The sequence below is a fragment of the Halichoeres trimaculatus genome, unplaced genomic scaffold (genome assembly GCF_033239565.1).
Source record: "Halichoeres trimaculatus isolate MK-OKI-2021-1 unplaced genomic scaffold, fHalTri1.1 fHalTri1_scaffold_2, whole genome shotgun sequence".
NCBI lineage: Eukaryota > Metazoa > Chordata > Actinopteri > Labriformes > Labridae > Halichoeres > Halichoeres trimaculatus.
In genome coordinates, this window is record NW_027437180.1 from 17,351,791 (window position 1) to 17,366,671 (window position 14,881).

The following is a 14,881-nucleotide window of genomic DNA, read 5'->3' on the forward strand; positions in this document are numbered from 1 at the left end:
TTGAATATAAAAAAATACCCATAAATAATCAGAATGACACTTATCGGCTCTTCCAGTGTACCACACCAGTGTGTGTGTGTGTGTGTGTGTGTGTGTGTGTGTGTGTGTGTGTGTGTGTGTGTGTGTGTGTGTGTGTGTGTGTGTGTGTGTGTGTGTGTGTGTGTGAAAGACAGCGAGAGAGAGGGAGAGAGAGAGACAGGGAGAATTCCCTCTGGGTTTGCGTTTCGCAATCAGTTTGGAGTTTTTCCGACGCACTTTGGTGCATGTCTTGAAGGTGACGGACGCCCCGCAGCGAGTCAGGACGAGTGCTGCACATTATATGATGAAATTAAAATGAATAATGAAAGTGTACTGTGGCCACCTGTGGATATCCTGACTGTAACCACATAGCCCAGCACAGTCGTTCAGGAGCGCTCCCAACTTTCTGATGCCATCAAGTTTTGCCCTGCAAACTCCTGCCCGCGACCAATCTTAATGTTGGATAACTTTGGCGCACACAGCGCTGGTTTCCCGGTCTCCAGCGCGGACTTGCAGCTTAAACTGACCGACAACAAGAGCAGGCTCACTGGAGCAGGGATGGGGATGGAGAGCGGAGCCGGGAAAAAACTAATAGAGATAACCGGACCAGCTTTATCCAAGAGGAAACTTCTGGTGGGCTTGGACCTCCTCTGCCTCTTCCTCGGTAAATATTAGAACAAAACGTTAAGTGCACGTTATCACACTTGTTAAAAGTTTAACTGCAGGCTGGACTCTACAGTACGTTGGTTTCATTTTTCTTGTTGTATCCACAAGCTATAGAAAAGTACACGCGCTATGTATAAGGGTCATAATTGCACAAAGTCACCCTTCTGCCATTGACAAAGTGTTATAAAGTGTGTCTGTGAAACTCACAAAAATTTTTACCCAGCCTCTTATTTGGCTTGCCTTCCAGGCTACTTGCTCACACTTGTTAGGAGCCATAAACTATTGAGAAAACGGCTGTTTGATCAATATTGAAATTCGTGTTTAATCCTGAGTGCTGAGTTCTGTTTGTTCTCATCCATTTTTCATCAGTCAGCAAATACAGCTGGTGGCTAAGTTCATGTGGGTCCACGGGATATCAGCAGTAAATAGAAAAGCAGAAAGAACAAAAGAGAGAAAGTTTTCGTACTTCACTCTCCATCAGCATGTATCCCTGGCTCTCTGTTTTCCGCTCGTGCGCGCTCTCGAGCGCTCCGTGCCAGTCGGCTCGTGCATTGCCCAGGGAATTCTACAGTTTCCATGACAACCTCCAGTTCTCAGGGTAGAGCTGAGCCGAGGGGGAATTGTATGTGGTATAAATAAATATATGCGCGCTCCAATATGTGTGTGCGCGCGCGTATAGATGAGCGTGTGAGTGTGCACATGAGTGTAACTGGTGACCTTTCTCCCATGATCCCCGTATGGCAGGAGGAGGCTTATGTAATGCTGGCTGATTGGAAAGAGCTGGGTGGATGGAGAGGTAGTCTGTCTGACAGCAGATTGGACATGTGCAGAGGGGAGGAAATCTTTGCCTCTCGCTGCTGTGAGTGCAGGCATGCAAAGCAGAGAGATTGAGAGGGAGAGTGGGGTGTGTGGAGGGGGAGTTGGGGGGTAAACAGTGAGAGACAAATGGAGACAGTGTGAGGCTGGCTCAGGCTGTGCTGCAGCGCTCGCTCTTTGTTTTCCAGGGAAGAGTTGAACTGAAGTCACAAACTACCCCCCCCCATCTCATCAACAGAAGTACACACACACACACACACACACACACACTAACACACACATGCGCAGTCCAAACTGGGTCTATGGTGAGCTTTAGCTTAATTTTGCTATTTCCAGACCCTCACATTCCTAATAGCTGTGTGACTCGTGATGTTCTCCAGAGACAAAGCCGGGGTTCCCATCCTTATTTTCCTGAGAAACAGTGTGACCACCTCCCATTCCTCCAGCAAGCTTTTTCTGGGGTCCTGATCCTTCTGCATTTTCAGTTTCATACCATTCCTTTACATACATACATTGTGTGTCACTTTGTTATTGATAGAACATCTAATCCAAGCTAGTGTTTTAGGGTTTTTTATTGATGTTAGTGTTATGGCCAAACATTGGTTTCCCTTTTCATCTCCATTATCCATTCAAGTTTGACTGATAACACCGACTATGTAACAAGGGCATATAAAGAAGTTACAAGTCTTAAGTTGAAAACGGAGGAAGGAAGAAAATGTGCAACCTTTTGCCACACAATATTTATGGAAATTCTTGACAAGGCATATTTTAGGGTGGCATCCGGTGTCAATAATCCGTTCTCAAGGATACCCTTCTGGTGCAGCAACAGGGCTTGCAATTTGACAAATGTTCAACTAATGCTGAGTGAATTTCCTTACCAAATTTTAGCAAGTTTCACCCCAAATAAGATGTTGGACCAACCAACATTAAAAACTTGAGATGTTTCATGAAGAACAAAGTCTTGACTTTCATAAGAGCTGAGTTCACAAAACAAGGTTCAGGTTTTGCTCAAAAGCTAAAAAATAGTCCCAAAAAAATTGGGTAAAATCTCACCCATCTCTTCACATGTGCGTGGACAACACTGAAATACGTGTGAATCAGAATCTGGGCAGACGACCATGTACCATATTGTACGGTTCCAGACTTTTTTCAGATCTGCATCTCTCCTTTTTTCATTTCCCGCTCTCCCACTCTCTTCTCCAGTACATCCTCTCCCCTTTCTCATCAGATAGAGGAATTTAATACTCCCAGAAGGCACTGTTGTGAAACCAATCTCTTTTCCTCTTTCTTCATTGCAGCTTCCATCCCTTTCTTTGCATGTGAGCTAAAAGCAGTGAGTCCATACAGGAGGGGCTTCATGTGTGGGGACCCCAGCATCACTTACCCGTACCTTCACCATGAGGCCATATCTGACGAGCTACTCATTGCTGGTGGCATCGTCATCACCGGCCTCACTGTGAGTTTGGATGTAGTTATTGGCTTTTTTACAAACTCCTCCAACAAATGAAAGAATTTTCAATGATGCCTCTGACTCTGTGTGTTTGCCTCCAGATTGCTCTAGGGGAGTGTTACCGCGTCCGTTTTCGTACTGTGAGCTCCAACGCCTTCGTTAGGAACCTCTATGTGTCGTGTCTCTACAAGGAGCTTGGCTGCTTCCTGTTTGGCTCATGCATTGGCCAGTCCCTCACCAACATGGCCAAGCTGAGCGTTGGGCGGCTGCGGCCCCACTTCCTGTCTGTGTGCGGGGTCACGTATGCATCACTTAACTGCACACCTGGAACTTACGTTGCAACAGTGAGCTGCCGCCAGCCTGACCACCGATTGGAGGAGGAGGCCAGGTGTGTTTGTAAATGAGGGTTTTTATACGATTGATACAATATGGTCCAAAGTGAAACAAACTCAATTTGAAGCTCACATTTCCAGTAATGGAAAGTTCAGTGACTCTACAGTTAGCATTTGGGAGGTGTCCTTAATGTTGCTCATTTTCTCTGCTAATCTGGGACAAAAAAAGTAAACAAGAGATGGTACAACAGAGCTGTCAAACATGGCCTTACGTATACAAACTGGCCATAATGACAGCAGCACCATCCAAGAAAAATGTATTTGAGTGTAATTTGAGTTCAACTCATCGGCTGCCATTGACGTCTATGGACGTCATTAATGTCTTTCAACAGGGGGGAAGCGAGGTCTGGCATAGCTTGTTTTTTAATGTCAGGCTTCTTAACTACCGTATGTGGTAGTTACGCTCTCTTTGGATAAGAGACCAGCATAGTTATGAAAGGAAAATGTGTGATGACAGAGACACGGTGAGATGTTACAAATCGAATAAGTTCAGGCAGCTCATAGTTGAGCAGAGAATGTGTTGCTATAGTTAGGAGAAAAAGAGAGTGGTGATTGTGAGGTCATAGAGAGAGAATCGAAGGACTGAGCTTCCAAGACGAGCGCTTTTCTAAAAAGTGCGTTTTCTCTTTTTTTTGTTTTGTTTTTTTCTTAGCAAAAACAGTACGAGAGACGTGAAAAAGAGAGTCCACTCTTCTTTTGGTGGTTTTAGTGTTTACATAGTCATAGAACAATATTCTGCTGGGCTTGAAGGATCGGTCAAAGTGCTCTGAAATTGGCTGGCAGCTTATGAGTTAATTATGACCCCTGTCCCATCTGGACACCTGGACATAAGGAAGGCAAGAATCATGGCCTCTGGTGCAGCTTATCTGTCAGCAGTATATAATATTTTGGCTTCACTCTGATTAACTGTCATTTTGTTCATGTTTTACACCACCATTAGAGGTTTACTAGTTCATATAAAGAAATGATAAAATGGAAAGTGTTGCTCTGCTTTTTATGAGAAAAAAATGAGATGGGATATAAATATATTTAAGAAGACTTCACCAATGTAAGAGGGTGAAATTTCCCTTTATTTAAAGAAAAATCACAATACAAGTCATCACATGAATACCTCTTTAGTCCTGTTTAAGTTAGTATAAATTACCAAATGAAGACCCAAGTTCAAACAAAGCCAAAAAAAAGTGAGCTTTATAAAAGGTTTCAACGCAAATTTTAGGGCTTCCAAGTTCATGTCAGACTCTGTCCGGTATAAGTCTTCATAAGCCTCTTCACACTATTTGACTTTGTATCAATTATTTGTTAACTTCTGACTCCTGGTTAAAGCTGCATGTGACCTCCTTCCTGAACTCCTTTCCATGGATACATTTAAAAAAAAATTAAAAGTGTGAACAATAAGCAAACCATAATCAAAGCAGTCCTCTTTTAATTCTCAGTTCAGGGACTTAAATGAATATTTTTCAATCTGCTGCTCCAGATGAAAATCTAGACTATCTGTCATGTGGACATGCCCCTGATGAACTTAGATGACAGGCATTGTAAAGCTTGTGTTTGGACACCAACACTGCTGCAGCCGTTAAAATCAGATGAAAACAAGCAGCCATGTGTTTGCTAATGCAAATGAGTGATGTGCACCCATAGGCTGTATAAAACATGGACGTAGTCTCCATGACGTCACCAATCTGCACCTGATAGAGTGAAGTGAAAACAATTTGTGGATGCAGCCACATTGGCTACGACGTGTTTTTTGAACCAGGCTGTAAATATGCTTTTCAATGCCATAAAAGTCAGGTGTTCTTGGCTCGGTGTTTATGTGACTTCTGTCTCTCTACAGCCAGTCTCATGCAGATTCTCGATTAACAGCTACTTTTGCCACTTCTACACAGGCTTTATTTTTCTGAACCAGATGTTGCTCCTTGTGTGCACCACAGCAAAGCCAGCATTTCATGTAAGGTGTGCAAAGAGCTTTATGGCCAACCTTGTTTAGCATGCAGCAACTTTGATGTCATGCTGTTTGTCAGTTACAGTGCTGGTACCAGTACTGTTTTCTTCAAAAGAAGATGTGATATTATCACTGCTTGTGTGCATTATTCTAAATACTTCTCCTTTTTTAGGAAGTCCTTCTTCTCTGGCCACGCCTCATTCGCCATGTACACAATGCTCTATTTAGCAGTGAGTATTTCCATCCAGCTATTTATTTTCTCTCCTCTTCACACATTTTCTCTATCTCACACACACAAAGACTGGCAAACAAAATTTAATGTCTCTCCAATTTCCAATTACCATATCTCTAGAAAATGTGGAGTGCAAATGAATAAAACAGGCAGTCATCACCGGTCCAGTTAGCAGCAGAGAGAAGAGCGAGAAAAAAAAGAAAGGGAAAGAGGACTGGGAGGAGGTGTGGGACAGAGACAGCTTTGTTTCACTGTGGGAGGAGTGTGACCTCGCCTCACCGCCTCACTGCTCTTCCTGATTGTCCATGTGTGTGTGTGTGTGTAAGACTGTATTCAAATCTGTTTATGGTCACTAATGTGTGTGTGTGTGTGTGTGTGTGTGTGTGTGTGTGTGTGTGTGTGTGTGTGTGTGTGTGTGTGTGTGTGTGTGTGTGTGTGTGTGTGTGTGCATGCATACAGAGTATTAATGTGTGTGCTGTCTTGTTGATGTGATATCTTGTTGGTGTTCTCAGTTTCTCCAACTGTCTCACTCCTGAATGGAGCAAAAACACTGTGGTTCATGAAGCCTGCGTAAAACAGGCAAAAATAGTCACATCTGTTATTGCAACACTTCGCATCAGGAACCTTTTAATCTCTGCACAATCCAAAGACTTCGTCACGGGCATCAAGCTGCTTAATATGATGACTAATTAAACATAAATTCTTCAGTTTGACACAGATCCTTCCAAATAAAGACAACCACAGAATATTTTTTTATCTGCACAGAGATCTGCAGTTTGCAGACAAGTGAAACTGCATCTGTTTGCAGTCTGCAGGTTAAGTCTTAGCCACAGGTTGTAAAACCATGACGTGGTGTTTGCACAGCGGTTGGGTAAGTTCGTCATTTTGATGCAGTTTTATGTCTAAATATAAAAAAATATCAAACATCAGGCTCTAATGCTGTGGGCACTGACTTTCCATGACTATCTGCTGCTGCTATTTTGTTCACTAAAGGACGGTTTTATTGAGTCAAGAGGGGTTTCTGTTGAAAAAGAAATAATCAATTCCAGGATGATCTGATTAATTTTGGATTGGAAAAAGAGCATGATTGACAGTGGTTACCTGATGGCTTTACTCAGCCCTTTCAGAAAGTATTCTGTTTTAAATGGAGACACAAATCCATTGCTATCTCGGCATTCAGCCACTTAAGAGTCCAAAACCCTTAACGACATTACCCCTGTAGACATTACCAGTAGATGTAAGGTACTTCAATGAAGTTTTTTTTTAAATCAATTTTTTTTTTTCTCAAAAAAAAAAAAAGAGTCCCACATTTTTGACAACCACAACATTCTTCCTACCTGAACTGAATATTTAGATTTTTATGATTTACTACCATTTACTGTCCGATTGTGTATCAGCATGACAAGTTTAAGTTTAACTCATAGCAGAAACTAGAAACACCCATTGAGTCCTCTGTCCTCTTCACTGGATTACATGTTTGTTTGTTCCTGTAGTTTTACCTTCAGGCACGCTTCACATGGAGAGGAGCTCGGCTGCTGAGACCAGCACTGCAGTTCTTTCTGGTCCTTCTGGCAGTGTACACAGGTCTGACCCGCATCTCAGACTACAGACACCACCCATCCGATGTGCTAACAGGCTACATCCAGGGAGCACTCACTGCGTACTGGGTGGTCAGTATCCTTCACCTGCTTTAGTTTTTGGGTGATATTTTGACTTGTCAGCACATAAAAGTTGGTCATATGTTTGTTTGTTTTTCCAGGCCTTCCACATATCGTCCATGTTTAAAGACTCAAGTTCAGATCTGTCACCGTCTGAGACTCCTGACAGTCCTCTGTCGCCTCACCATACTGTCTGCTAGACCATCAGCCACCGACACCTGCACGGACAGACAACATCCACGCCCTGCCTGTTGTCTCGTTTGGGTAGACAAAAGATTTGAAGTATGTGAAACCATTTCCTGTAAACCACAAACCTCAGCATTCAGACAGAGAGAGACAGCGACAGACGGAGTGGAGCTTATGAGATTTTAAATGTGACTCAGCTGGAGAGACAATACCAGCTTGGAGAAAGGAAGAGGAAAGGCGCCGTGTGGTGCAGTCTGAGCAGCACCTTTAGACTGATCTGAGCTTCATACAGTATGTGACACACCTGAAGGAGGTACAACGACTCAATCCTCAGACTACAGCAACCACTACACCCCACTGCCTGTAAATATATACAGACTTTGTAAAACTTGAATGATAGTGTACAAGCACTTTTCCTCTACATTAGTATTAATAACCACTCTAACCTGTAAGATATATATTATATTTTATATTTTATAAAAACTTGTTCTATAACCTTTAGCTGTGTTTCTATTTTACGTAAACCCTGTGAATGTAACAGTTGTGAGAGAAAGCACAAAATACTGAAAGCAACAAATGTGTTGTAGCATTTAGAAGAAAGGTTGTGTGTGTGTCTCTTTATCTTTGGAAAGTTGTGCAAAAATATTATAAAATGCGTAGTTTTTCAATTGTAAAATTGGTCCATTTGTTTCAGAAGTAAAGATGCTAGTTTTATACTGACACTGTGTAATTCCAATGAATGTTGGTAGATCTCCTCCTTCAACCGCCCTATAACAGTAGTTAATGCTTTAGAAAATAAGTATATACGATGTTCACCATCTAGTTACTTGTTTCAAATGTCCACCATATGATGGTGAAAATATACAACCAAGCAAACTGGTTCCTCATTTTATTGATGGACTCTCAAGTTCGAACAGACCACTGCAGAATAACTGCTGCATGTGGGTTGGAATGAACATTAGCACAAACAGCTTAGCCCCTGCTTTAGCCTTTGGCTCGTGCTCTATCACACTTCCTTTTATCTTTCTTCTGCTCTCCTGTCTTTTTTTCTGTCAGTCAGTTCAGCTCCTGTGTCCACCATTACTACTTAATGAATCCAAGAAATTATTTTCAGCAAAGGAAAAAGGCACATCTTACTTCTCTCTGCTAAACTTTGTTGACTAGGTGGCGTTTTCTCAAAGACTTACTGTAAACATTGAGTACTGGACAACTAGACGGGCAAACTGAGAAAAACAAGTCAGAATTAAGCTTATAATCCTTTATAATCTCTTTTAAAATTGTGGATTACAATTAGGCATTTATCTAGAAGTAAGACATTTTCAAGATCATGAAGAAAGTCCCCACAGAGGCTTTAACTAAGACTGTTGTAACAGTTTGTTTGCATGTTGCTTTTTTTGAGCTGAGACACAGGCATTTATCCCATTGCAGCAGAATCTATGAATGTGTTTTTATTTTAGGGTTATTTACGCATGACACGCAGCGCTGATACTTGATAACCTGAAATTCCAGACATGTCAGCGGGATCAATACGATGAGGTTTGGTGTAACAGCTACGACACTGATGCTGAGATGCTTGTCATTTGAATAAATGTTTTAGACAACGGAGAAAAATATATTTTGTCGAAAGCTTTTTTTTTTCCAAATTATTGTTTTTATCCTTAACAGTTTTGTATTCTTCCCTTTTTCCAGTATTATTACCCCCGACAAGTAGGTTATGTTTTTGGGAGAGTTTGTCTGTGAACAACATAACTCAAAAAGTAACATAAGGATCTTGATGAAATTTTCAGGAAATGTTCAAAATAGGATAAGGAAGGAGTGTTTAAATTTTGGTGGGGGTCTGGATCACCGTCTGGATCCAGGATTTTTTTTAAGGATTATTTATCATTGTGAGATAGGGTCGTTTTCACCATATGCGTATATAACTCCACAAAAAAAGGTCGGATTGCTTTGTAAAACAATACAAGACAAGGTCAACATAATTTCTGACAGATGTAAAAGTACAATCCAGATCCTGGGAATATTCTGGATGCTAAGATCCTGAATATGAAATATGTACTGGGTCATCATCATTTTCAACACTGGCAGGTAACACATTATCGTACACACCCTCAACTAATACCAAATTGTCTGCTGAAAGGAAGTATAACATTAAAGTAGGACTAAAGTGTTAAGAGACAGTCATAATACTCTTGGTTGAGGTCTGCGCCCTCTGAGTGCTTTTCTAGATTTTAAAGCATTGTTTTTCCTGTTAATTCACAAAATTGAGAGACAAGATCATTTATTTCACATGTTTACTTGAACTTCAATAGCAATACAAGACAATCAGAACACTTGAGGTCAATATGTACAAGGATCTCAGGGAGCTGCAGAAAAGTTTTGAGGTTTTATATGATCTCTGGCTCTGGAGTTCAAAAGTTCTGCGGCTATGACAAACTCCACTGCAGCCAGACTCATCTTTGACAGTTTGTGGCGGGTGAAGCTTCGGGTCGGAGGCGGAGCTTTTGGTCTTGATGTGAAAATGGGATTGGTCAAGAGTTCAAAATCAGTCAGAGGGCATGTGTGTAAGAGGCCCCCTGTTTTATGTTGATAAAATGCTTCACTGTGATACATTAATTATACAAGAATGATGTATATACAAGCACGCACCCGCTCTCACTCACATGCTCATCAAGCTTCTCACACACACACACACACACACACACACACACACACACACACACACACACACACACACACACACACACACACACACACACACACACACACACACACACACACACACACACACACTCTTTCCTCCTACAGTATGTAGCCTGGTAAAAGCCACTAGAAAGTCATGCACATGTTCTTTGAAAGGATTTTTTGGCAACACACAAGTGCTTCTTTGACACATTGTTTGTTTGCTACAGGGAGGGACGACACTCGGCCGATCAACCAATAGAAACGCAGACAATGAGCGAAAAAAGGAACCGAAATGAAAAAAAGGATAAGCACCAATGAGCTAGGAAGACACAGCAGGGTTTCAGGACAGAGAGAGGAAGAGGAGGAGGAAGAGTTAAAAATGGATCACAGTCGTAGAAAAGTAACAAAACATGAAAAGGGGGACGTCTCGTGGTGACCAGGAGATAGAAGCAGGAAGGAGCAATCACTGTCATCATTTTAACTTTTACTTTCATCTGTTGTTATCCTCTAAAGTGTCATCATCATCATCATCATCATCATCATCATCATCATCATCATCATCATCATCATCATCATCATTTCCATCAGTGTGATCTTCATTGGTCTTTTTTTAAATATCACCATCTTCCTCCTCCTGCCTGGTTTCTATCCCCCGATCACCACCGCCCTAGTCACAGGCTCGTCACCCGCTGCATCTGTCCGTCCTCTCCCTCTGAGGTGGGCTCTGCTGTGTAAGCTGCGTCCCCATTGGTTGCCAGCGGTGGCGGCTGGTAGAAGGTTTGCAGGTGATTTGGCCGTGGCCCCAGAGGGGGTCGTCCCAGGCTGTAGGGAAGCTCCAGAGCCGGTCGCTGGGGTTGACCAGTGGGGCTGACCTCCTCAGGACCTTCGGGGCTGCTGTCAGGGTACGAGAGCGTTGGCGGGGACGTGCGGGTGTAGAAGCGAGGAGGGGAGCTGCTCCGGCTGTACACCTGTGGGGAGTGGCGGGAGTACAGGTTGTTTGGAGGCGAATTAGAGTCTCGCGGAGCAAAGATGTTTGTCGGTGGAGAGCTTCTTGGGAAGATGCTTATTGGCGGTGAGCGACGGTCCCCGGGGTAGAGAGGAGAGGGGTTTGAATCCCGAGCGTAGATAGGGGAGGAATCAGGGTCCAGGTCAAGGTCAGGGGTCAAAGGCAGAGTGAAGCCGTCAGAGTCCTCTCGTTCACCGTGGTAACGAAGAGAGCCTCTTTTCCTGGCGTCCAGACCTCCATCTTTGCCCTCAAACAGGAAAGGCTCGTCTCTGTCTACATCCACCCCTCCCCTCCACACGTCTAACGCTCTATCCTTCTGTTTCTCACTGTCTCGCTCCATCCCTGCTCTCCATCCATCTCTGTCCTTCAAAAACAAGGATTCATCTTTCTCTCTTTCCATCCCACCTCTCCATCCCTCCATCCCAAAATCCTTCTTCTGAGTTATAAAAGTCTCTTCTTGCTCTGCCTCTCCTCCCCGCCACACCTCCATCCTCCCACCTCTTTTCTCCAACAGATGGCACTCCTCCCTTTCTCTCTCCATGCCGCCTCTCCATTCATCCATCTCCCCTTCTCTTTTTTGAGAGCTGAAGGACTCATCCCTCCCTCTTTCACTTCCTGCCCTCCAGTCGTCCATCATTCCGTCTCTTTTCAGGAGAAATGTCTCATCTTTCTCCAAGTCCTGACCTCTCCAAGCCTCGACACTGGCCTCCCTCTGCTTCATCAGCAGTGGCTCCTCCAGAGCCTTGTACAGGGGCTCTGAATCCTGTGGAGGAGGAGGAGGAGGGGGAGGGAGGGGCCTGTCCCGATACCGTTCCCGTTCTCTTTCCCTGTCCCGCTCTTTGTCTCTGTCGGTCCCTCCGCTCGGCTCCACTGTGCTGCGATGGCGGGACAGGGTACCAGGCGTCCTGCTGAGGGTGGAGTAGGGCCGCGCCTGAACATCAGGTGGGCGTGCCTGCTGCCGGTCCTGCAACCCACGGCGACCCAGAGTTCCTTGCATCTGCAGCCTGTCACTGTCCTTTAGAAGCTCGCGGGACTCAGAATCTCCACGAGAGTGTGACCAGCCGTCTTGTAGGCGTGGTGTTGTGGCGTGATCTGTGCCCCGTGATGTGGAATGTGCCTCAGTGTCTGGTGCAAGATGCCTTGGTGGTGCCCAGCCCTCCTGTGCATTTAGGCGAGCGTTTGGCTGGACTGTGGCAGCCCAGCCCTCCTGCTGCGATGGTGGCGGCTGTGTGTGGCGAGTCAAAGTGGCAGTGTGGGTAAGAGCTGCCCTGTCGTGGTGATGAGGCCTTGCTAGACTTCCGTAGCGCTCAGGAGGAACCGGCATTGGGACTGAGGGACGCAGGTTGCTCTGCACCAGCTCTGAGATGATCATCTTCTCCAGCGCAGCAGCATCTGACAGGTTACGACGCATCCCTGCTCCACCGCCCAGATCTGACGCTCCGTGGGGGGTGAGGAGGGCGGGGGAGATGTCGTCCCCTCCCTCCCTCAGGAGATCTGCGCTCCCAACCACTCCAGCTCGAGACCCTGGCGTGGTTCCCAGCCCATGGAGGGTAAAGGTGTTGGGGGTGTAGCCTCCGTTGAGGCACACACTGTCCAACCCACAAGAATCCTGGCTCTGGGACACGCCGCCCTCTGCAGGAAGAAACAGAGAGTGTCAATCATCAAACAATGACCTTATGAAAACTTGCATAAAGAGAACAGCAAAGGGTACGCATGAATGAATGAGCGCGGTTCAGGGTCAATGTGCCACCTGAAGGTGTAGCTTTACTCAGAACATTTACACATAATCGAGAATCTTTGATGAGATGTGTTTATGCAGCCACATGGGAGAGATGTATGTCATGTCTTCATGGTCTGTGAATCATACTGTGTGCACGTGTTGCACAGAGAGTCTATGGATTGAACCACAGTGCACAAGGAAGTGGCGCTCAATGATTCAAGTGAGCACAACAAAAGAGAGCTCGTACTCTTTCTGAAGGTTCCTACTGGTCCACGTTGAGACAGAGAGACAGAGAAGCAGAGAGTCAAAAACATTTAGAGGACAGACAATTACAGATAAGACAAAAATAAAACATATATACTTAAAGGTAGAGTCTGCGGGATTTCCTAAAAAAATAAAATGTTGACTTTTACAGAACCCTGCTTGAACGTCTCCTGCCTGCTTTACACATGTGTGTCAGTGTCTGTGTCTGCCTCAACCCCCTCCTCTGCCTGTATGTTGATGCTTGGGTTGTGTCAGGACGTTTCTGGGAGAAGAGTACGCATGGTTACCTCAGCCAATTACAGCACGCCCAGTGTGCAAGTGACTTAGCGTGTTGATAACAGCAAGTGGAAGAAGCTATCCTGAGCCGCTCCGACAGTGGACATGACAGGGAGGGGGAAAGACACAACCAAGTGCAACGAAACGCCAAACAGAGATTTTTCCTAAATGAGGGCAAAGCTTGGCTAGACTTTCACTCACTTTCAGGCACATGGAGAGTGGCACGGGACGAAGAGCGACTCAAGTTGGCTTTTTGGTAACCAGGTGTGTAAAATACCAGTGATTAGCTTGTGCTAACATGCCGAGTCAGGTGCACAGCTCTCAAGTCTCTTCTATGTAGAAACGTGTAGTATGATACTATTACTGGGCTGGTGAGTGTGTTCACCACGTAGCTTCGGTGTGAGGCTTAGGGTGTGTGCTGCTGCTGGCACTGAGCCAAAGAGGAGGAGCCCAGTTTGAATGTTGCGTTAACTAATAAGTAAGGACAATTCCTGCAGACCCTACCTTTAAACACACATGAGACACAAACATTATAAGGGTTTAATTGCACTCAATGAACTGTTAAAATAAACAGAAAAACATATAATAAATACCCAGCAAATGTTTGATTTTGCACAGTAAATATCAAACAGTTTTATTTCAGATTATTTCTTCAGATACTGGAGTTTGTTAGCAAAGGAGCACGTCTGACAGTGTGACTCAGAGGAAACAGTCACATGTTAATGGCTAGACGTGGTGGTGAGGGTTAAGGAGGCTTGAAAACGTTTACCAAAATGAGCTTTGCAGAAAGACAGTAAAAAGAACAGGTAATAAAAGAAACACACAAAACAGGGACATTAAACCATAAGAAACCACACACACAAAGACATTCAAGAATGACACAGCGCTAACTGTGAAGTACCTGTGGCAGAGAAGGGTTGGTTGTATCCCTGTGCCAGCATTGTGTCGTAAGGTGATGCTCCAGCATGAGTTTGCAACACTGGGTTTGTGAGGAAGTGGTTCCCCAAAGGAGCTGAGGATGGAGTGTTAGAGAGATTAAAATACTGAAAGCACTCTCAAACAGCAGAGGAGCACACAGGGATGTTAAAGGAAAAGAAAAAGCACTTTTATTTACCTCGGTTGAGAGTGGGAGTGTTGTTTACATCCGCAGCGATGAAAGAAGACTCAGTCTGCCTACGAACGGTATCGTTCCACATCCTCCTGATTCGACTCTGGAGCAGAAATAATCCATGCAAGGTCAAACTGACTGAGACACAGAGAGGAAAAAAAAAGATGTAGGAGTTTTGTAATGTACCTGTCTGTTAGCTGTTGCTCGCCGGCTCTGGCTGCTGGTGTAGCGGCTGTTGGAGCGCAGAGCAGCGCCTTTTACTGAGTCAGGAGAGCTGGAGGAGGAAGTGACGCAGCACTGCGAGAGGCGCAGGCAGCGGCCATAGTCCTTCTGACCCTGCAGGAAGTATTGGAGAATTTGTGTTCAGTCACACATGGTCTTGAAATTAGCTCAGCTAGTTTTAAGATATCTAGGCATAATATGTTCACCTGAAGAGCCCCCATTCATCTGTTTTTGTGAGTCTCAGTT

The 14,881-nt window shown here is 44.5% G+C and overlaps 2 protein-coding genes across 6 annotated transcripts in view; one reads left to right on the forward strand and one right to left on the reverse strand.

Annotated features, from left to right (window-relative positions):
• Positions 1-287: 287 nt before the first annotated feature.
• On the forward strand, positions 288-8,957 carry LOC141787217 (phospholipid phosphatase 3-like). Its single transcript, XM_074665532.1, has 6 exons — positions 288-682; positions 2,799-2,956; positions 3,052-3,338; positions 5,454-5,511; positions 7,007-7,183; positions 7,273-8,957. Exons 1-6 carry the CDS (start codon positions 475-477, stop codon positions 7,369-7,371), a joined length of 987 nt encoding a protein of 328 aa, XP_074521633.1. The 5' UTR covers positions 288-474; the 3' UTR covers positions 7,372-8,957.
• Positions 8,958-9,634: 677 nt separating this feature from the next.
• The window catches only part of LOC141800695 (adhesion G protein-coupled receptor L1), a 40,010-nt gene continuing 34,763 nt past the window's right edge, over positions 9,635-14,881 (reverse strand). For 3 of the 5 annotated variants that reach the window (XM_074683436.1, XM_074683408.1, XM_074683416.1), the window contains 5 exons: positions 14,600-14,749; positions 14,420-14,516; positions 14,207-14,317; positions 13,013-13,030; positions 9,635-12,677 (listed from right to left, as the gene is read on the reverse strand). In XM_074683436.1, the coding sequence (XP_074539537.1) occupies positions 10,711-12,677; positions 13,013-13,030; positions 14,207-14,317; positions 14,420-14,516; positions 14,600-14,749 (2,343 nt within the window). In that variant the 3' untranslated portion in view covers positions 9,635-10,710. The remainder of the gene's footprint in view (positions 12,678-13,012; positions 13,031-14,206; positions 14,318-14,419; positions 14,517-14,599; positions 14,750-14,881) is intronic. The other 2 variants (XM_074683426.1, XM_074683446.1) reach the window with 2 other exon arrangements.

What these genes read in the sequence shown, in the direction of transcription:
- LOC141787217 (XM_074665532.1), top strand. Translation starts at nt 475, where the DNA reads ATGTTGGATAACTTTGGCGCACACAGCGCTGGTTTCCCGGTCTCCAGC. An exon ending in ACACAATGCTCTATTTAGCA is followed by an intron (nt 5,512 to 7,006) that starts GTGAGTATTTCC and finishes TTGTTCCTGTAG; the next exon opens with TTTTACCTTCAGGCACGCTT. An exon ending in CACTCACTGCGTACTGGGTG is followed by an intron (nt 7,184 to 7,272) that starts GTCAGTATCCTT and finishes TTGTTTTTCCAG; the next exon opens with GCCTTCCACATATCGTCCAT.